General features: G+C 34.8%; 2 protein-coding genes across 9 annotated transcripts in view; one reads left to right on the top strand and one right to left on the bottom strand.

Moving 5' to 3' along the window:
• The window catches only part of mam (neurogenic protein mastermind), a 586,128-nt gene that overhangs the window by 169,986 nt on the left and 392,822 nt on the right, over positions 1-23,320 (bottom strand). The gene's annotated exons all lie outside the window — the stretch shown is intronic.
• Positions 14,553-14,885, top strand: LOC141386584 (cytochrome c oxidase copper chaperone-like). The gene has a single exon (XM_073955434.1). The coding sequence runs from the start codon at positions 14,621-14,623 to the stop codon at positions 14,831-14,833; it is 213 nt and encodes a 70-aa protein (XP_073811535.1). The 5' UTR covers positions 14,553-14,620; the 3' UTR covers positions 14,834-14,885.

Here is a 23,320-nt window from a genome sequence, read left to right as displayed (position 1 = left end):
CCCGAAACATGGAACTGATGTTACAGCTGAAGCTACATGCCAATTTCCCAATTATCGCCCTTTGGAAAATTGTTGGAATTCTGAGAGACTGCCAATTAGGATTTCGAGCTAAACATTCAACAACCAACCCTTGCTCTGGCAGCAGTCTCCACATACGTAACCGAAAGTTTGAAGATGAGAAATACCATTGCGGTAAGTCTGTCCGAGCAATTACCCGTAAACGAAGGGTTGTCTCAAGGATATCTACGGGGACCTGTCCTGTGTATCTTGTTCATCTGCGATATACCAGGACCACCTAAAGGAGGAATGCGGCTTACCTATGCATAATGGAAAGAATATTGGATGCACTTTATAATTACTTCAACAAATGGGGACGAAACATCAGTGTTAGAAAATTCGAATCTGTGGTTTTTAAGAACAAACCCAAGTCTTCAGCAACGAGCTTCCGGAGACACATCCCAGCAAACCAATCGTACCGACATCGTAACGAATTCGCAACAAAATTCAGACGCTACGTCCGATTTTGGATCCAAAATCGTAAGGGTATCTTAACGAAAGTTGTATGAAGTGGTTGACATAATTTCGGAACGAAATGTCGTATCGAAATCGGCTAGATTTCGGTCAGAATTCGGAACTAAATCGGAAGAAAATCTTTGGGACATTCGGACATTTGGCATAATGTCGTATGAGTATCGAAGGAAAAAAATTTTCTCTGACACCTCTTTTTTATTAATTAATATTTGTTATGTTTTAATTGGAAGATTGTAATTTCAAACGTTTTTCTAATGATTTTCACTGTTGTTATCATTTTGTAGTTATAGTAGAACAATGTTAACTTTGCGTACGAATAAGCTGAGTTTATCAGCACTAGCTTGAATTATTATACGTTGCATTTATATTTAAAATATTTAAAAATTGTATATGCGAATTTTATAACCAACCATTTTGTTTTTCGACAACAAACTAAAATGAAACCTACCACCTTTTTTTGTATATACCTAACAGCAAGGACTTAGATATATACAAAAGGTGGCTGTTGTGCGAAGGGAAATTTGTTTCCGACATATCGATCCGAATTCGTACCGAAATCGGAAGAAAAACATTGGTATATTCGAAGGGAAATTTATTTCCGAAATTATCTCTGAAATCGGAACAAATTCCCTTACGAAAAATCATAACGAAATCTGAACGATTTTGCTTCCGAAATTGTTCAGATGTGTCGGACATCCAACATTTGGTTTGCTGTGATACTAACCATCAAAGTTGGTAATTAAATAATATGTTCTTCCAAGTTTAATAATCTTGATTTTATTAAACTTCAAAAAGGTCGGCAGGTTCGACGACCGTCGGCACATGGACTATATGCTGTTAAAGGCCGAATAGATGAACTTTGCCCATCAAAGGCTTTTCCGTATGCGAGGAGGATGATCGCAGAATGTAAAACTGCTGATCTATAAGCAAGTAATCCGACCCATCATCACCTGCTCCTTCGTCGCCTGGACAGACATATCATTGGCCAAATGGAAAGTATTACGATCAGACGAACCTTGGCAGCATGCTTGGGAATGAGGCCAATATTGAATTCTTGGTTTCTGAAAATTTGAAATGAAAATTAGTTTCTTTATATTTTTTTTTTAAATCTGACACGTTTTCCCTTTATAAAAGTTTTCATAAAAACAGAATTGAGCTCCAGTTCTCCAATCAAGATCGAAGGACCACATACTTAAATTCCTTAATCATATCAAACAGTTCTTATGGTCTAGAAATGGACAAATTATAATACAATTGCTTTTAAATATAAAACTCGTTACCTACATTTTCAAATTTTTAAATAATTTTATTTCTTAAATAACACTGTGCAACAAAATGGAGCTCGAGGTCTGGGGGGTGGAAAATTCCTTTTGGGGGTGAAAGCCCTTGATGAGTATATACAGAATCCCAAATGGCAGATCCGCCGTGAGTCGAACTTTTGAGTTATGGCGTGATGAATTTTTCACTGGAGACCCTACAAGCCATTAGAAATTAGCGTCATATCTTTGTTCGCTGTTGTTTTGGCTTATTTTTGATATGTCATGTCTTCAGTCAAATCTAATGAAGATCTTTTTCGTCGAATTTCGACCTTCTAACTCACTTCCTTCCATGCCCTTTTCGTCCTTTATTTCAAGAACCGCAATAAAAGTACAACAAGATGACAATTTTCAGCTTCGAAATGTGCTGCAAAAATGTCATTCAGAAAATTTTAGGTACGGCTCCCATTGAAAAATAATCGATATTGTCGTGGTTTCATAGTCCTTTCTGCATTTACCAGGTTCTTATTCAGAAAAATACTATATTTTGTTTTTTGTATATTCGTTATTTATTGGTTGTTCGAATATACAGAATATACAAAAACACAAAACATAGTTTTTTCTTAGCCAAAACAGGGTAAATGTCAAAAATGACCATGAAAACGCGACAATATCGATTAGATGTCAATGAGAGCCGTACCTAAAATTTTATGAGCGGCATTTTTTCAAAACATTTCGAAGCTGAAAAATGTCATCTTGTGGTACTTTTATTGCGGTTCTTGAAAAAAGGATGAAAAGGACATGGAAGGAACGTTAGAAGGTCGAAATATTCTACGAAAAAGATCTCCATTAGATTTGCTTGAAGATATATCATATCAAAAATAAGCCAAAACAACAGCGAACAAATATATAACGCTAATTTCTGGTGGCTTATGGGGTCTCCAGTGAAAAATTCATCACGCCATAACTTAAAAGTTCGACTCACGGCGGATCTGCCCTTTGGGGTTCTGTATATACTCATCGAGGGCTTTCACCCCCAAAAGGAATTTTCCACCCAAATTTCGGTTCACAGTGTAATTTGTTCACTACCTCATCTAGTCTTCAATTTTGGTTATTGTTTTTTCTTCATCTGCATTATGTATTGGGTTCCTTTCTTTCAAATTAATTTGACAAACTCAGCATTTGTCGTTCGTTCTGCTACGTTTGGTGTCACCAACAGAATTATGTAAATTTTATTTGGTCTCAAATCTTATTGATTAGAACGAAGGTTATATAATCAAATCACCCCTACAGTGAATGTTTAATTCAATACATCAGATGTGTTTGGTTGGCTGCTTCTTCTTCTGTTGGGTTCGGAAGAGGAAGAAAAAAAACAACATCTGATTACAAATGTTTTGAATTTTATAATTATTTGGTAAGACGTATGTGAGACATAAACATTGAACACACACACAAACTCATAGAAGTAATAGAGGAGAGTACAGCCATCAACATTCTTAAGTGTCGATTTAATAGCACCCCCAGGATGATGACACCCTCCTGCTGCTGGCTGCTCTGTTGTTTGTTGCTGCTGCTGATGCTGATTTTGGCAAAATTAAATGAGTTTGCATAAATTTTTATGCTCGACAAACAGGAAAATCGAATGAAAATGTTAGTCGATGTTCGTTGCTGTTGTTCTCCAAAGTACAATTTATGTATGTATGCTTATGGTTGCTGGTTGGTTGGGTCATCTGCAGAAGGCACCAGGGAATAATTTAAATGTTTAAATATCAAAATATACAAAAATATATTTTAAATAAATTAAAAAACTAATTAACATGAAGGTAAAATTAGTTTGTAAGGGAAAATGGAAGGCTTAAAAAGTTAAAGATACAGATTTCTATTTATTTCTTGGAAATCGAAAAGGAAAAATTCCTTTTAAATGGCATGCCACATGAACTTTTTATGCGCAAAGAATTTCTCTCAGTGTTCTTCATTGGCCCATGAAATCTGAAAACTAATTTTTTAATGATTTTTTAATCAAATATTTTCAATGCTACATAAATTTGGGTGGTAGTCGAACGTCGTAGTGAACTTCTTTCATTAGTTATTTTTTATCTTATCGCTAGCTCACTTCTTTTGGTAGATTACAAAACAAATTAAATTCTCATGTTAACCTACATCTCAGGGCAATGATTAAAATTCGAATACATTCTATTAGCGGGTCTACCTTTTTTTGTTCAAATAAGGAAACAATTTTTGTTATTAATAAAATTAATAATTGGTTACTTGAAGATTATATCAATAGTTAAAGGTATTTAAGTATCAGAATAAGTAGAGAAATTCGTTTCGAAGCAAAAGTAGGAGTATGAAAAAACTTGAAAAGGACGCTAAACCAACAGCAAGAAATGTCGGTCTCTACCAAGAAACCTACATATGTATGTTTATCAAATTTCGGACTGAGTTTTGGCCAATGCGGGTTCACAAACTGACATTAGCTGGTACACGATTCACAGTCAAATGAGTACGTCTTCGAATAGTTCAGATCCGAAGGACGTTAATGATAAGGAACTATGTCTCTTGAAATTATTCTATGAGAAAATTAACTCTTGAAAGTCTTCGGAAGACTTATTTAAAAGATCTTTTTTTTAAGTTTTCTATGGAAGAATATATCTGTAGGAAAGAGAACCCTTCAAAGATGTTCGGTAGAATTTCAGGATATTTTATTTTTAATAGGTTAGTACGAAGTTGCCGACAAAAATATGTATTCGGATTAAAGCTCAAACGTGTGCAGAGGAGGTACCTGGAGGAATGTTCTGACGTAGTCTATTTTGGAAGTGGATCCTATTTTGGGAGACATTCCTTTCGATAGATATCGCGCCCTCCGGTCATTTCAGTTGGTCACCGTATAATTTAGCTTTTCTATCATTATGTCAGGAAGCATGGAATTGCTCACGAAAAACATAATATCGCTGTCGACAGGATCACAAAGAGTATCTTAGAGAAAATTTTCCAAAGAATGTTCGCACAGCCTTTGAACTGCCCTTCAGAAGAATGGTGCACTTTTATAAGGGAGCTACCCCATAAAGTGGGCCGATATAGGCCATTTTCGAACTATAACTAAAATATTTTAGCAAAATTTTTTTTTGGGCGAGGCGCCTTATCCTGTTCGAATGTTGTTCTGCGCACCAGCTACTAAACGTGACGGCCGTAGGTTTTTACAGCTTTCGTACCATTTTCTCGGGAAGTATGATCCCGAGAACAACCAGTTGCAAGAAAATAAAAACTATTCGAGAGCAGATCTTAAACTGCACTTTTCCGAAATTTTGTGTCGAACTTGACCAATAGACCAAATCCGTTAGTTCCCACGCATAATTTTTGCGACAAATTTTGAACTTTTGTGGGGAAGGTACCCGAAAGGGTGGACCGAAATGGCCCGTCTTCGACCGATATGGCCCGTATTCTTGATCTAAGTTTGGACAAAATATTACGAGACCCAAATTTCAAACTAAATCGGTTGATACGTTTGAAAGTTATAGTGCGCACCAGTGAGCCAGACAGGCAGACAGATGAACAGATTCCAAATTGTATGAAACAAATTTCGTCCAAACATACTTGGGATCTGAAGCTATTATTTCGATAAGGTACCTTTTTGATCGTATCAAAGTGTATATACCCTCATTAGCCTAAAGGCTGAGGGTATAAAAAGGTCTTCTATAGAAAGGAAATTTTGTAACAGTAAAGGAAACCATTTAAGTATCTGCTAGGGATGAAGACACTGCTAAGACCTTCCACGGGAGGAAGACTTTTAGAAGGCCTCGTAGAAGTCTTCCATATGGAAAGAAGACCTTACAAAGATTTTCCATGGAGGAAATGCTTTTATAGGTCTTCTATTGTAAATATCATCTATGGGAAGACAACCTTATAAAAGTTTTCTATATGAAGAAGGTCCTTTGAAGGTCTTCTATAGAAAGAAAATCTCTTAAAAGTCTTCTATAGGAAGAAATCATTACAAAGGTGATCAATAAGATGAAGACCTTATAAAGGTCTTTTATGAGAGGAAACCCTTCTAAAGGTCTTCTATAGAAAGAAGTCTTTATAAAGGACTTCTATTGGAAGAAGACCTTTTAAAGGTCTTACATATGAAAAAGTCCTTATAAAAGCGTTTTCTAAAAGAAGAAGTTGTAAAGAAGACCTTATAAAGGCAAAATACCTTATCAAGGTATTCAATATGAAGAGACTTTATAAAGGTCTTCTGTAGGAAGTTTTTCTATTAGAAGAAGGTCCTTTAAGGGCATTCTATATTATGAAATCCTTATAAAGGTATTTTATAGGAATATATTTTATGGGAACAACACCTTATAAAGGTTTTCTATTGGGAGAAGACCTTATAAATGTTTTCTATATGAAGAAGTCCTCATAAAGGTCTTCTATAGGGAGAAGACCTTATAAAAGTCTTCTATAGGAAGAAGATATTACAAAAACATCATTAGAAAGAAGATCTCTTAAAGGTTTTCTATAGAAAAAAGAACTTATAGGAAAAAGACCTTCTATAGAAAGAACATCTTATAAAATTCTCCTATATGAAGTAGACCTTATAAAGGCCTTCTATAGCAACAAGTCCCTATTAAGGTCTTCTATAGGCAGAAATTCTTCCAAAGGTCTACTAAAGTTTGAAGACCTTGTAAAGGTATTCTTTACGAAGAATACTTTATGAAGGTGTCTCATATGAAGACGGCCTTATGAAGGTCTTTTATGAGAAGAAGAAGACCTTATAAAAGCCTTCTATGGAAGAAGACCTTATAAAGGTCATCTATTGGAAGAACACTTTTTAAAGGTCTTCTGTACGAAAAAGATCTTATAAAAGTCTTCTTTAGGAAGAAGACCTTATATACTTCATAAAGACTTTATAAAGGTCTTCCAAAAGAAGAAGCCTTCTATTGGAAGAAGGCTTTATAAAGGTCTTGTGTAGGAAGAAGTCCTTATAAAGGTATTCTATATGAAGAAGCCCTTATAAAGGACTTCGGTTGGAAGAACGCCTTTTAAAAGCCTTCTATTGGAAGAAGACTTTACGAAGGTATTCTATTGGAAGAAGACATTATAAAGATATTCTATAGGAAGAAGACCTTAAAAAAGGTCTTCTATAGGAAGAAGAGGTTTTCCATAGAAAAAAAAAACCTTATAAAGGCTTAATGGTATTCTATGTGTATAAATACTTCTTCTGCTAAAGAAGAAGTTCTTCTATAGGAAGAAGATCGTCTAAAAGTTTTCTTTATAAAGAAGACCTTACAAAAGACCTTCCTTCCTTTCCTTAGATGGGTTTTGTATTAAACAGAACGTATTGTTCCATTAGCCGAACTAAGAATAGATTTCCAAACGCACAGATCTTTTACTTTACTTCTCCAATTTTGGATGCCATGTTATGATATCTTCTTCAACTTGGTCCTTCCATCGGAGTTTTGGCCTTCCCTTGGGGCGTATACCGTCGAGTGGCTCGTATTCAAAAGCCTTTTTGGCTGGGGCATCTTTGTCCATCCTGCTGACATGGCCAAGCCAACGCAATCGTTGTAGTTTGATACGTTTTACTATATCGATGTCGGTCGGCTGGTATAGCTCGTGGTTCATACGACGTCGGTATTCACCGTTAACGCATATTGGTCCATAAATCTTTCGAAGAATTTTTCTCTCTACAAAAGATCTCATAAAGGTTTTCTATAGGAAGAAGACTTACAAAGCTCTTCTTATGGGGACTGCTGAATGCTTGGGTATGTATTACGATCAGAATTCTAAGTCCTCAAAAATTATTGGAAACTATCATACGAATTTCGAGGCTATTCTTCGATAACAACAGCTAATATATTCTTGAGAGTATGAGGCAGAGTATAAATATCCTCTGTGTAATGTTGGCTATATTTACTACCACCGTTGAACATGTGTTAGCTTGGGAATCGAACCAGGGCGTTCAGTGTGTAAGCCGCCTTGTGCTTACCATTGTACCACAGTGGTCTCATATCATTGAGCTACAAAAAGGATCGATCTGACCTTCTTCATCTTAAAGAAGCCTTTCTTTTTCCCCTTCGGGTATGTTTGTGAAAAGAAAGTTTATTTTTCATTATAAACCCACATCTTGACCACCGTCTGGTCGCATGTTCCTGTTCTTACATTCCAAACATTTGCCTTTTGATACACGTGAATGCCGCAAGCATAAAATACATTAACATTTTTTGCAATTAGGCATCAAAAATCAAGTAAATTCTTAGAAATCCACAGAGACAAGTGAACGAATTATTTGCCAGCATTTTTTTCAAAAACTGCCCCTCTAACTTCTGAATCGTCGTAATATACCCCTGTTGCTGGAAGAGGCACAATTTTCTGTGGATATAATAATTTTTATTTTCCGAGAAATCAAAGCAGTGCAAATGTGTTTCGTATCAAAAAAATCTGCAACTAGTGGTAGTGGTGGCAGGCGGAGCAACACCATTAGCCACCAAAACTCAGCCAACAGACGCCGGCAAATTCCGACTGAGAAGGAGTTCAATAACTCGAAAGGAAAAAAACAAACAAAAAGCAACAACAACAACAAACAGAAGTCAAAAATGCAAACAATCATCAAAATAATCATGAACAACAACAATAAAATCACAGCGCAAAGAAAACAACAAAATTAAAAAGTTCACCAAAAATAGTGCAATTGACTGCAAATTCAGGGAGGAACGAAGGACGGTGGGTGATTCACAAAGGGAACACAACAAATATCCAAAACAAAACAGCAAAAAAGCGTACCATATGAAGACACAGAAAAGAAAAGAAAAACAAAACAAATGAATTGTAATTGAATTAAAATAAAACGGCGCCAAAGATGACATAAACAAAACGAAGTCGAAAAAGAACTACAGGAAAATGAGAAAACTTCATATGACAGCTGGACAGATAGACGAATGGATAGGAGCACGTCGTACGGGTGGTACAAGTGCATGAACACAAACAATGCCTGCGATGAGTGGCTGGTTGGTTATCTGGCTGGTCACTGTCACAATGATAAGCCACAAAATATAGGGAGGAAAGGAGGCTTTAATGGCGAGAACAATCATGAGAGCTAGAAGATTTGTTTTAATGGAAAATTCTGGTGTTGAAAACAATGTTGTAATGATGAAATTTAAATTTAAAATCGACTTAAGATTAGAACTGAAATAGCAAGAATGATTTACAGTTACATGGAATGAAATTAAGCTTTGTATTCCTTTTCAAGTTCAGAGCTGTTGCTGTCCGATTACGACATATTGCTCTATTCCATTATTCATTCTCTCTCCGTCTCTCTCTCTCTCAACTTCGTTGTATGCTGTCTTCCATTGGAGATGTGGTCCTTTTATAGGCAACAGGTAAGAGTAGAAAGGGTCCATAGAGAGTGAAAAGGATCTATAGAAGTAACTTTTCTTTCAGAATGGATCTATAGAAGTACCCCTTCTTTATTCAGAAAGGATCTATAGAAGTACCCTTTCTTTCAGAAAGGATCTATGGAAGTACCCTTTCTTTCCAAATGGATCTAAAAGGTATCCTTTCTTTCAGAATGAATCTATAGATGTACCCTTTCTTTATTCAGAAAGGATCTATAGAAGTACCCTTTCTTTCAGAAAGGATCTATAGAAGTACAATTTCTTTCAGATAGAATCTATAGAAGTACCCTTTCTTTCAGAAAGGATCTATAGAAGTACCATTTCTTTCAGAAAGGATCTACAGAAAATTACTATTTCTTTCAGTAAGGATCTGTAGAAGTACCCTTTCTTTCAGAAAAGATCTGTAGAAGCACCCTTTTTTCAGAAAGGATCTAAAGAAGCATCCTTTCCTTCAGAAAGGGGTCTATAGAAGCACCCTTTCTTTGAGAAAGGGTCTATATAAGCTCCCTTTCTTTGAGAAAGGGTCTATATAAGCACCCTTTCTTTAAGAAAGGGTATATTAGAAGCACCCTTTCTTTGAGACAAAGTTTATGGAAGCACCCCATCTTTGAGAAAGGGTCAATAGAAACACCCTTACTTTCTATAGAAGCACCCTTTCCTTGAGAAAGGGCCTATAGAAACGCACTTTCTTTGAGAAAGAGTCTATAGAAGCACCCTTTTTGAGAAAGGGTCTATAGCTGTGTTCACCAGCAACAACAAATTCAACCACTGCGTTTGTGTTGGGCACGCACACGAGATTATCTATCCCTCTCTAGATAAACATCGTGTGCGTTAGTTCATTGCTAAAACAAAGAAGATGATCGGTGGTGAGAGCAACGTTCAAACTCACCACAATTGAGATTGTGTGTGTTCACACAGACACGGCTCGCGAGCCCTGTGGTGATTAACACTGGTCTATAGAGGCACCTTTCCTTCAGAAAGTTTCATTGAAGCACCCTTTCTTTCAGAAAGGGTGTATAGATGTACATTTGCTCAATTTCTTTCTAGGGCACGAAACGATTGATTTTTCTTCTCTTTTTTTGAGAAAAATCACTGCAATAATTTGCATTTCTGAACTTTAAGCTTTAATTCACGTACAAATTTATGTAAATAAAAAAAACGACGCTGTTGTTCCTGTTAATTGTTAAATTTATGAAGTCATACAAATATTGACAATTTGTTGAAACCCCATACACGTCAAGCAGTCAAAACAAACATTAAAACATACAGAGCAACAACGACAAAGGAAACAATGCAAGGTAAAATATCGAAATCAACTGAAAACCAACTCTCTTCGGCCTAATGGCAACAAATCAATGAAGCTTTAAAGTTAAAACACTCAACTTAAATACTCTTCACAGAAATCCGATGAATGCAAAAAACAAAAAAATAAAAATAAACGTTGACGTCGACGTCGACGTCGACGTCGTTTCCAACAACAAACAGAAAATGCAAAAAATATAACAGCAAACACATAAAATGGAAAGAAAACAAAGAAACAAAATAGCAAAAACAAAATGGGCAAAAAATAAAACAAGAATAGTGAACCCCATACAAAATAGAATATAATATTGATGCAAAATAAAATATGTAATAACACGGGCGCTATGTTATTATTAACATTGGTCTGTTAATGCCATGTGGCGTATACTTAATGCTCTGTTAATTTATACAGAGAGATAGAGAAACTTTTGAGTTAAAATCTTTGACACTCTCTTTATTTTGAGTTATTTTCATCTTCCTATAATAGGAATTGTATAAAAAACTCTCTCTATTTCACACCACAAATTTATAAAATTTTTCCAACAAATGTTAGTAGACTTCCAAACCACCTCAGCTCATTGTATTGTGTGTGATGATGATACCCTTCACTCGGTCACCGTTTCATTATTTGTTGTGATAGTGGGAGAGAAAGTGCATGAGAGAGATGTGTATAGTATTGTAGCAACTACATACCAACAACAACATCATATACTCTTAATGGGGGAAATGAATTTTCGGTTTCACACTTCGCAGTAACGCTTCGGTGTTGGCTGACTGCTTGGTTCGTTGGCTGACTGGCGTCAAGTGTAATCATAAAAATCCATATGAAAATTTTCCATCGCTAAAAGGGATAGCGAAATATTTCCGCTAGGAAAAAACGTAGCTTTGTTTTTGTTAATCCATGAAGGTCAATGAAACCAAATTGATTGATAAAAATTTCTATAAACATATGTACATACAGTGGTGTGAAAAATAATAAGGACAGTGACATTCACAACTTTTGGTCGCTCCTAAAATGTGTAAAATGGAAGAATTTGCGATGGAAATTTGTTTTTGAAAATGTACATGTATTGCAATAAGAAATCCCGCTACGATTTTGTTTTCTTTCTGTTTAGTTTTTATACAAAACAAATATTTATTGTAAAATCCGTGATTTCTGCTGTGAAAAATAATAAGGACAGTTTTTCGTTTTAGTAAAAATAAATTGATATTATTTTTTTTGATCCTTTCCTGTAAGTAAAAGTTTAAAATGAATTAATGTCTATTCATTAAATGTTAAATCTACCGGTATTTTTTAGTTTTTCTTTGCAAATATGGGTAAAAATACGCATTGTTATCACGCCACTCGAGAAATCACTAAATGTTTACATAAAGAAGGAAATTCATACAGAAAAATTACAGAAAAAGCTTAGAATCTTTAAAAAACAATGGTGGAGGATGCATCTAAGTGAACTTCAAAGATAAAAGTCGTAGCAGAAATCCAAAAATTGCACCTGTAATAATAAATGCGTTATTCGATGATTAAAAAAGATACTTTTACCACATCTTTACAAAGAAAAAACGACTTAAATATTAATTTTGACGCATCAACAACTCCTAAAACACTCTGTGGTGGCCACATTAGAGCTCACAGTGTCAGAAAAGTATCATTTTAATCGAAAAATTATACACTTCCCACGTAGTGGTTGCTAGATATCACATCGCTTGGTCTAAGAAAAATTGCGTACCATTCTTTGGTCTGATGAAACCAAATATATTTTTTTGTTCCGATAGAGGAGTTTATCAGGGTTGAAGACCTAAAATTCAATAATATAACCCAAAATATACTCTGTAGGCGGCTAAATATGGCAGAGGTAACAGCATGGTGTGGGGCTCATTTTCTTACTATGCTGTGGGGTCTCTATACAGTATTCAAAGTGTTTTTGAAATCTCCAGATTACATTGAAATTTTGAAAAATATAATTCGTCCGTATGCTGAAGGGGGTGTGCCTCTCAAATGAGTCTTCAGCAAGGTTAATGACCCAAAACTGACGGCAAAATGAAAAAAGGTGTTCCAGGATAATTAAGTTAAGTGGTTAGAATGGCCCATACAATCCCTTGATTTGAACCCGATTGAAAAATGTTGTAGAATGAAGTTAAAAAATCAAGCAGGGGAAAGTGTCCATCAAATTATGGCGACCTTTGGCAACTTATACAGGTTGCGTAGGACGCGATACCAGTAGAGAAGTGCCAAAATTTTGTCGACTCGATGCCCAGACGATGCACTTCCGTTTTAGAAAACAAAGGATCGTCTACAAAGTATTAATGACACTGAAACACTTTATCTACCATTATTTAGTAAAAACCTGCATTAATTTGTTTCAAGTTTGGTCCTTATTAAAAGATGTCATGAAGTGTCCTTATTATTTTTCACACACCAAACTACGACAATTCGCATAAAATATAAAAGATAAATAAAATATGGTTACAAGCAATCAAAATATTTTTATAATACTTTTCTTAACATTTTAAGAAAACAATAAATTTTATAAACTGATGTAATTTTCACTTTTTTAGTCAGTTTTCTATGTAATCTTGGTTATGGATTGAAGTGTCCTTATTATTTTTCACACCACTGTATATGTATGCATGTACATGTACATTTTCTTTGCGGTTTTTTTGCATTTGGAATTTTAATGGTGAATTTTAGATATGTTTTTTTAAGTTAATTTACGTAGCCAATATACATAACGTCACCTGAAATGCCCAAAGACGTAACATTGAACGTAACCCTTCGAGGGTTACGTCTTTGGGCATTTCAGGTGACGATAAGCTGATAAAAAAGACAGGTTTACTTGTTTGCCAAAAGTTGTTTCAGAAAAAAGTTACCATTCCCGAGATACTTCCATGTTTAATGGCTTATCCCCACGATTAACAAACAAAAATATTTTTCAAGGACTATAGATAAAATTGCATATGTGGACGTAAAATAAAACCCAATATTTTCTAATTAATTTTACATAAAAACAACTTATGTTGAAATAAGCGTTTTCTCAGAAGAACATTAATCGAACGTATTTAAAAAAATAATAATTAAATTAAAATAAAAAAATAAATAATCAACAAATAAAATTCACTTTTTTTCGTAGGATATTTGTTCTTTTTGTGTTTTGTTTGTTGACATCCTCGTTGTGAAAAAAGGCTGCAAAACTTAGGGACCCAAAAATTAAAAAAAAAACGCCACAATGTTTCTAATTGAAGACACTGGCACGACGTGTGTTGTTTTTGCTGTAAAGCAGACCGACCAAATGTTGGTGTGTACATTCGTCGAAATTCGACGACACATACTAGTGGAAAAGGTTTGAATTGTTTTCGCAGACACTTTCGTCGGAGTTGTCTGAGGTTGCCAAGGAAAAACTTCTCATTGAAATTTTTTCTTTGCTTACCCTTATACTTCGAGCTGACGATTGATGTATGGGTATAACAAGTTTTTTGTTGAAGAAGTTATTGAAAAATAACTTCGGTGGAGAATATCCACAAACAAAAAACAAGGGAACTGATGAGATTCTGTGGCGAGAATCGAAAATATAGTATTCACTGCCTTACCCGTTGGCGAACAATGCCAAATCTTTTCCACTAATAAACTAGTTGTTTTAAAATATTTAAACAACAACAATGGGATTAAGCCAGACTATTTTGAAAAAACAAAATTAAAAATATAAAAATAATATTTTTGGTCTCCCAAAAATCTTAATTTTTTCAGGAGAATTCTTGCGAAACGTTTGTGATTATCATACCGATTTGTTTTGATAAATATTTATTTGATTTCAATATTAAAATGAAAATTGTATAGACAAATATTTGGGTAAATTTTTAAAAGACTTACGAACAGTTTGTAAATTTTATCAATATCCACGAACTTACCTGAAATAAAAAATAAGAGAGTCAGTAAAATATATATAGGATAATAATTAACAACAAGAACAATAAACATCAGAATGACACACTAACCGTGATTTGGCCCATTAGGGCCTATTCTGATATTTACTGTTAACATATAATTAGACAGGGGAATTTGAATTTTTATTAAAAATTTAAATTTAAGACAACTCGACTCGTGCAAGAGAATAATCTTGTAAATTACATTATACAACACCTTAAACCACCTCTCAGAACGCAATGGGAAATGCACCAGTAAAAGAAGTTGCCAACAGCAGTACTGTGGGTACTGTGGAAACTCCAGCTGCCAAACCAAAATATAAAGCTTGCTGTGCCTGCCCTGAAACCAAGAAGGTTCGGGATCAATGTATTATGAAAAGCGGGGAAGCTAAATGCGGAGACTTGATTGAAGCTCACAAAAAGTGTATGCGGGAACAAGGATTCAACATTTAAAGAAATCATATAGCCATATAATTTATTGGTTACTTAATTCGTTGTTAAAATGTCTGTGCCTATTCTATCCAAATCTCGAGTTCCTTTAATGACAAATTTCAGAGAAGTTTTTTTTTCTACCCCATAAAAAACGCTTAATTTATTTTAAAATTTAAAATAAAACAAAACAAGAAAAAAAGTATCAGTCGGCTTTGCCGACAGAGATATACCCTCAGCCTGTGTATATATGCAAAATGTATGCAAAATTTTTTTCCCAAAATACGTATGTATTTAGGGGGTTTTAAAAATGTTGTGCGTTTGAACCGACAAAAATGTTGATAAAGATTAAAGTTCAAAAATTTTGCGGAAAAGGTACTTAAAGGAATGGACCGACATAGACCATGGGTGTGCCATTGGGGGTTTTTACACCCTTCGGGTTGTTTTCTCGAGAAGTATGGACTTGCCCCTGAAACAACTTTTACCATCGTAATTGAGGCAGCGAATGTAAGTTGCTTCAACAAAAATGAAAGTGATTCAATAGCAGGTCTTAAAGTGAACTTATCCAAAATATTGTGTCGGAGGTACGGGATGGAGTGGACAAATATAGTCCATATTCGAACTGGTATATATCTGGTAGATATTATGTGTAAAGTATGGACCCAATCGGTCACTCCCATCAAGAGTTATCGTGCGCACAATTTTTTCGAATATTATTTGACTTTTGTGGGGTAGGTACCTGAAGGAGTGGACCGATATGGCTTAACTACGAACTTAAAGTAAGTTTGGAAACAATATTACGAAGGCCAAATTTTGGCCGGAATCGGCATTTCCGTTCGAGAATTATCTTGCGGTTCCACCCATAAACATGGTGTCATAGGGTTTGTTTTTCAACTTTCAGGCTATTTTTTCAGGAAGTATGGACTTGCCCCTCAGGAAACTTGTACCTTCGTATAGGGGACAGTGAATACAAGATGTTACAACAAAAACCAAGGCGATTCGAGAGCAGGTCCTAAACTGAACATTTCCGAAATTTTGTGTGGGAGGTACTCGAAGGAGTTTACCAATTGTGTCCATATTGGAACCTCATATATGTCTGGCAGAAATTTCATAATGTGCAAAGTATGTAACAAATCAGTTACTCCCTTCAAGAGTTATCGTACGCACAAATTTTCCGAACATTTTCGAACTTTTGTGGGGGAGGTACCGGATGGAGTGGACCGATATAATCCATCTTTGAACTTGAACTAAGTTTGGACAAAATATTACGAAAGACAAATTTTGGACCGAATCGGCAGATCCGTTCGAGAGTTATCTTGCGCTCCAACCACTACACACGGTGTCCTAGGGTTTTTTGTAACTTTCAGGCTATTTTCTCAGGAAGTATGGACTTGCCCGTAATGAAACTTACAGCGTCGTATAGAGGACAGCGAATACAACTTGCGTAAACAAAAATCAAAGCGATTCGAGACCAGGTCCAAAACTGAACTTTTCCGAAATTTTGTGTGGGAGGTACCCGAAGGAGTGGACCGATTGAGTCTATATTGGAACCTCATCTAAGTTTGGTAGAAATTACACGATGTGTAAAGTATGGACCAAATCGGTTATTCCTTACAAGAGTTATCGTGCGCACAAGTTTTGCGACAATTTTTGAACATTTGTGGGGGAGGTACCTGAAGGAGTGGACCTATGTGGCCCATCTTCGAACATAAAGCTAGCTTCCCTGTAGGGACTGTGGCCGATTTAAAGCTCACATAAAGCTAGCTTTTTTTTAAACATAAGTGGCATTTTATCGATAATTTTGCCTTATGCCAACTGACTAATTTTACAAGGCGATGAGCGCCTGAGTAGTCAGTATTGTCCAACGCCAGATAACTTTTCGACTGATAATAAACTAACTTTTTTTTGCCTATTTTTAGTTAGTTTAAAACATAATGTGAAAAAAAACAATTTTTGTTTCTGTGTGTTTTTTATTTTTGACTTTTCATACTCTCTCTCCCCCTCTCTTTCTCTCTCTCTCTCTCTTTTTTGTTAGAGAGAAGGAGGGGCAAATTTGTATATTTCCTTTGTGTTCCTTTTTAATTCCAGAATAATATGAGTATTATGTACGAATATGTTCAGTCCATCAACACTGTATTCTATAACTGGATGCTGCATTTATACGAAGAATATTAAGAAAAAGCAAGTGCGAATTATTTATACATTTGTGCCTTATTTCTTCGACAAACACAAATACTTTGCAGATGGTACATGTTTCTGTTTTCAGAGTGGTTAATCTCTAGATAACTTTTCGACTAACTTTATATTGGTCGAAAAGTTATCTATACATGGACAATTGCCGAAATTTTTTTCTGTTCAAAGTGGTTCATCTCTAGATAACTTTTCAGCCAGTTTTTAGTCAGTTTAAAAATTATCGATCTATTATCAATCATTTTATCAACTGGTTAATAAAAGTCCGACAGGGGATCTACTCAAAATTGCCTGAAACGGATATCATACAAACGGCGTACAGAAATAAAGCCCCAAGAAATAACGCCCCAAACGGGAATGAAAATGGACCCCAATTTTTGGGGTGTTTTTACAATTTGAAAAATTGCCCCAATACAAAAAGGCCCCAAACTAGGAAATTTGGCCCCAAAAAAATATTGCAATTATGCCCCAAAATTTCATTGGGGCCAAAATGCAGTTTTGTAATTGGGGTGCATTTGCAAAATGCATTATCACCCCAAACAACGAAAATGCAATTAGGCCCCAAAGTATGCATTCACGCCCCAAAATATTTATTCACTTAAATTTGGGGTGTAAATGAAGCCCTAAATTTGGGGTGTAATTTCAAAAAATATTTTTAAAGATATTCATTCAATAGTTTGTAATATGTAACTAATTATGACTGTACTTTTTTATGCATGTTAAAGCATGTTAAAGCCACTTAGAAACAAGCTCTTATTTTCAAGTGTACTAGCAGGCGTCTATGAATGTGATAAAAATAAAAATTTTAAATAAAATTAAAGACGATTGCGTAGGAATCGCAAAATCTTTGGGAAGTGGATCGTCGGTATCAAGTACCGTTCGTAATGTTTTTCAGAAACATTGTGATAAGTGAGTATTTCTGTACCAATTTCTATATACATATATGTATGTATATATTTTTATAGTATCAGCAAGAATCACAAAGTATATATTTTAACGAAATACAAAGAAGTTTGTATCACAACGTTAGCAAAAAATTTGTGCCGGCTCCAAAAACTCCCCATCAAATAGTTGAAGCATTCATGCTCGAAAAGGTGTGGACAAATTTCGGTCTGACCAAAAACCAAACAAACCCGAGACAGACTTTAACTACTCCATATCTCCAAATCAAGTCAAACAGAATTAGAAAGAAATGGAAAGTAGCTGAAGAAAAAAAAATAATTTAAAAAATCAAACAGAATTAGAAAAAGTGGAGAGTAGCTGAAGAAAAATATATTTAAAAAAATCGCGCGATTTTTTAAATATATTTTTCTTCAGCTACTCTCCATTTTTTTTTAATTTTGTTTGAATTGATTTGGAGAAAAAAAATATATTTAAAAAATCGCGCGATTTTTTAAATATATTTTTCTTCAGCTACTCTCCTAATTCTGTATACTAAAAAAAAATCGCGCGATTTTTTAAATATATTTTTCTTAGCTACTCTCCCTTTTTTCTAAATCTGTTTGATTTTTTAAATATATTTTTCTTCAGCTACTCTCCATTTCTTTCTAATTCTTTTTGACTTGATTTGGAGAGAAAAAATATATCTAAAAAATCGCGCGATTTTTTAAATATACTTTTTTCTCTCCAAATCAAGTCAAACAGAATTAGAAAGAAATGCAGAGAAAAAATATATTTAAAAAAAATCGCGCGATTTTTTTTAGTATATTTTTTCTCTCCAAGTCAAGTCAAACAGAATTAGGAGAGTAGCTGAAGAAAAATATATTTAAAAAATCGCGCGATTTTTTTAAATATATTTCCCTTCCTTCCTCTGTAAAAAAGGAAAAATAAATGCCTTAGCATTTTTAAATAGGATGGTGTGTGAAGAAAACGCTATATGCACAAATATGCTCCCACTGGAAGATGAGGTATATAAATTAAACATTGTTAATAGGTGTATCTTTTTTACTTTCTTAATGTTGCTGAAACATTTTGTCGGCAGCTTTTCCTTTACACAACTGTCAAAATCTGCAACATTAGTAATAATTATTAACAATTATTATTACTTATCATATGATTTGTTGAATTCTATGAAATAAGTGTTTACTTTTGCTTATTATTACTAAAAATTATTGTTATTTTGAGTCCTTTAATTTTTTTCGCTTTTTTCTTAATAAAGTTTTCGAAATTGCACCCCATTTTTCGATCATATCTTAATAAAAACTTTAGAAAATGCACCCCAATTTCTTGTTTTTGTTAAACACTAAAATATATTTAGGCCCCAAACATGTGCAAAAAGGCCCTAATGAAAAATTCAATTAGGCCCCAATATTATTTAGACCCCAATTTGATTTTCAAATTTTCGATTTACTTGTGGTGAAGACAATTTGGCCCCAACAGTTAAATGAAAACAGGTCCCAAAAAGACGAAATTAGACCCCAAAAGTTTTGTTGTTGTTTTTCATATACCTGTTTGGGGCCTATTTTCATTTTCAATTTGGGGTGTTATTTCCTGGGGCCTTATTTCTGTACGCCCATACAAACATACTTGGGGTCTAAAACCATTATTTCGATAAGGCACATTTTTGGTCGTATCAAAGTGTAAATACCCTCATTAGCCTAAAGGCTGAGGGTATAAACAATGACGTTTTTAGAAGATTTGAAGTATTTTGAACGGGCTGGTTGGTATACATGGACCCGAATCGGTGGAAAAAGGATAAAAATCTAATATTTTCCAAAGTGTTTTGCTAAAATGAACCTTTCACATACAGTGTGCATATTCCAGAAAGATAATTACGAATATATTTCCTACATTATTGCAGTTGATTGTTTTCTTGAAATTTGAACGGTTAATATCTATGGACTCAGAAAAAATGATAAAACCGCATTTGTTTTGTTAGTTTGACCTTTATACATAGTTTACATGTTATTACATAGGTTTGACATCTGTAGACCAAAACCCGAGGAAAAAATGTAAAAGCTTGAGCTTGAAGATGAAGTTTGATGAGTTTTATTTGTTGTTCTTTATGACAGAAGCTACAACTTCGTCTGCGATATCAAATCAATATACTAGGCGGTTTAGAAGTTATGAGCCTGCCAAAATGATCCCATTTGGCATCAAAGCCTCAAATCTTAAGAGGCCTATAACCGCGAAAGTTGATGAGATAGAGAAAAACGGCTGTGGTGTAAAAATATGGTTAAAAACTATGAATCAAAAAATGACACACTATGATACCAAATAGTAACAATTTTAGGATCATTTCGATTTCGAAATTGCGTACTTTTTAACACTGCTCTATATCTCAACCTTACACATTAACTGTGAACCTAATAGCAAAATTCAAAATTTCAGCTCTATACATTAACCCAATGCCTAGATATATTGAATGTAGTACGATTTAGCACACATAAGTACGGAAGTTCAAATTGCAACATTAGTATAAATTTCCAACCCTATTTCCCAAACTTGGTTCTCATTCCCACGATAACTTTCTAACGGTTCAACGGATTTGGGTATCGTAATATTTTGTCCAAACTTAGTTCAAGTTCGAAGATAGGCCACATCAGTCCACACCTTCCGGTACCTCCCCCTAAAAAGTTCAACAAATTTCGCTTAAATCGTGCGCACGATAACTCTCAAACGGAGTAACCGAATATGTCATAATTTTGTAATATTATTTCCAGACATAGATCAGCTTTGAGTATAGACAAAACAGGTACACGAAGTAGTGTACCTCCGACACATAATTTGAAAAAATACAGTTCCACAGCTCGTCTCGGATTGCTTTGAAATTTTTGCAACAAGTTATAATCGCGGGCCCAGTTACGACGGCGCATTTTCTTTTTTGGCAAGTCCATACTTCTCCATATAATGATCCAAAAGCTTAAAAAAAGCCTGCTGGCACAAACTGAACTGTATAGCACGTAAGACAACCCTCGTAGGGATAAACCGATTTAGTCCAAATATAGTACATGGTATTATTTCTTAAGGACTCGGACTAAGTTCCAATATTGACTACATTGGACCACTCTTTCGGGTACCTCCCACACAAAGAATGAAAAGAGTGTACTTTAAGGAATTCTATAATTTGTTTCGGGGCTAGTCCATACTTCCTGAAAAATTGATCCAAAAACTCAAAAAAATAAGTTTGCAAAGTTATATTGAAAATGGTTTAGATTTGGATATAGCTCCCACATATATCGTCTGATTTTAGGTATTTGGTGCACCAAACAGGCTATTTATGTCCAATTTTGCTGAAATATAAAATGTGTGACGGAATTAGGTCTAGAAAATATTTTGGCAAATCATATCGAAGAAATTTGGAAAATCTCACGGAATTCGAACTAGATTTGGATATATTTCCAATTCATATTTATACCCTACACCACTATGTGGTAAGGGGTATTATGTGTTAGTGCATTTGTATGTAACATACAAAAGGAAGCGAGATAGACCCATAGTTCCTTCTAGGGATATACATAGAATCACTTTCTGAGTCGATTTATGCATGTCCGTCCGTCCGTCCGTCCGTTCGCAACATACAGGTCGCATTTGTTGACCGATTTCGCTGAAAATTGGGGAATACCATTTTTTTAGCCGTTGGAAGATCAAGTTCGAAGATGGGATATATCGGTGCATGCACGTTTTGGTATAGCCCCCATATAACGGTACCCCCCGATTTACGGTATTTTGACGTTTTCAGCTACATTTTCAGACCAATTTGGCTATAATTTGACATTTAGGGATCTTAAGTGTCAATAAACATATATAACAAAACTTGTGGACATAGGTCCACGTTTTGGTATAGCCCCCTTATAACGGTACCCCCCGATTTGCGGTATTTTGACGTTTTTAGCTACATTTTCAGACCGATATAGCTATAATTTGACATTTAGGGTTCTTAAGTGTCAATAAACTTATATAACAAAAGTTGTGGACATAGGTCCCCGTTTTGGTATAGCCCCCATATAACGGTACCCCCCGATTTACGATGTTTTGATGTTTTTAGCTACATTTTCAGACCGATATAGCTATAATTTGACATTTAGGGTTCTTAAGTGTCAATAAACTTATATAACAAAAGTTGTGAACATAGGTCCACGTTTTGGTATAGCCCCCATATAACGGTACCCTCCGATTTGCGGTATTTTGACGTTTTTAGCTACATTTTCAGACCGATGTAGCTATAATTTAACATTTAGGGTTCTTAAGTGTCAATAAACTTATATAACAAAAGTTGTGGACATAGGTCCCCGTTTTGGTATTGCCCCCATATAACGGTACCCTCCGATTTGCGGTATTTTGACGTTTTTAGCTACATTTTCTGACCGATGTAGCTATAATTTGACATTTAGGGTTCTTAAGTGTCAATAAACTTATATAACAAAAGTTGTGGACATAGGTCCACGTTTCGGTATAGCCCCCATATAACGGTACCCTCCGATTTGCGGTGTTTTGACGTTTGTAGCTACATTTTCAGACCGATGTAGCTATAATTTGACATTTAAAGTTCTTAAATGTCAATAAACTTATTTAAGTTCATATTTTCGTTAATGACATTTGAAGTTCCCACGTTATGTACCGATTTTCGATATTTTGAAGATTCTAGCTAAATTTTTTAACCGAATTAGGAGTTATTTGACATTAAATGCTCCCATCAAAAACTGTCAACATAGGCCCATGTTTTATTATAACCCCTATATAACAGTACCTCCCAATTTCTAGCCCACCAAAAATTTTCAACATACATAGTTAGATATAGGTACCATAAAAAAGGGCCTCCCGAATGAAGCATAAATGTAAATAAACATTATCTGACATTTTAAAGTACCCACTTAAAGTTGGGGACAGGAATGAAAAGTAATTATTCCATTTTAGTTCAGAATATTTTATGGTGGAGGGTATAAAAAGTTCGGCCCGGCCGAACTTAATGCTTTTTTACTTGTTTTCATCCAATTTCATGTTTATTGTTCACCAAATTCGTAAAATAAGACCGATCCGGATGAAATTCGGTACTTCGGGCGGAATTCAGCCAAGAGTAGATAGAGTCTGTAATTTTTTTTGTTATAATCAGTTCAGATTTACATATAGCTTCCATATATATTTTTTCATCCGATTTAATGTTAATTCGATGCAGTGTATCACATAGATGGGCCCGTCCGAATCTGGTCTTTTCTCTAGAATCTAAAGACATCGACGACGAGAGGTAATTTTGGATAAACAAGAAAGTTTCAGTCAGCAGTGACAACAAAACAACAAAACCAAACCAAATACAATAATTATGCCTTATATAAAATATATTGATTTTGTATCATGAGTTTGCTTTAAAATCTTTATGTACCG

Source organism: Musca autumnalis, unplaced genomic scaffold (assembly GCF_047663935.1).
Source record: "Musca autumnalis isolate F117 unplaced genomic scaffold, ASM4766393v1 scaffold_5, whole genome shotgun sequence".
Classification (NCBI taxonomy): domain Eukaryota; kingdom Metazoa; phylum Arthropoda; class Insecta; order Diptera; family Muscidae; genus Musca; species Musca autumnalis.
The sequence above is the reverse complement of the archived record's forward strand: the minus strand, read 5'-3'. Positions and strand labels throughout refer to the sequence as shown.

What these genes read in the sequence shown, in the direction of transcription:
- LOC141386584 (XM_073955434.1), top strand. Translation starts at nt 14,621, where the DNA reads ATGGGAAATGCACCAGTAAAAGAAGTTGCCAACAGCAGTACTGTGGGT.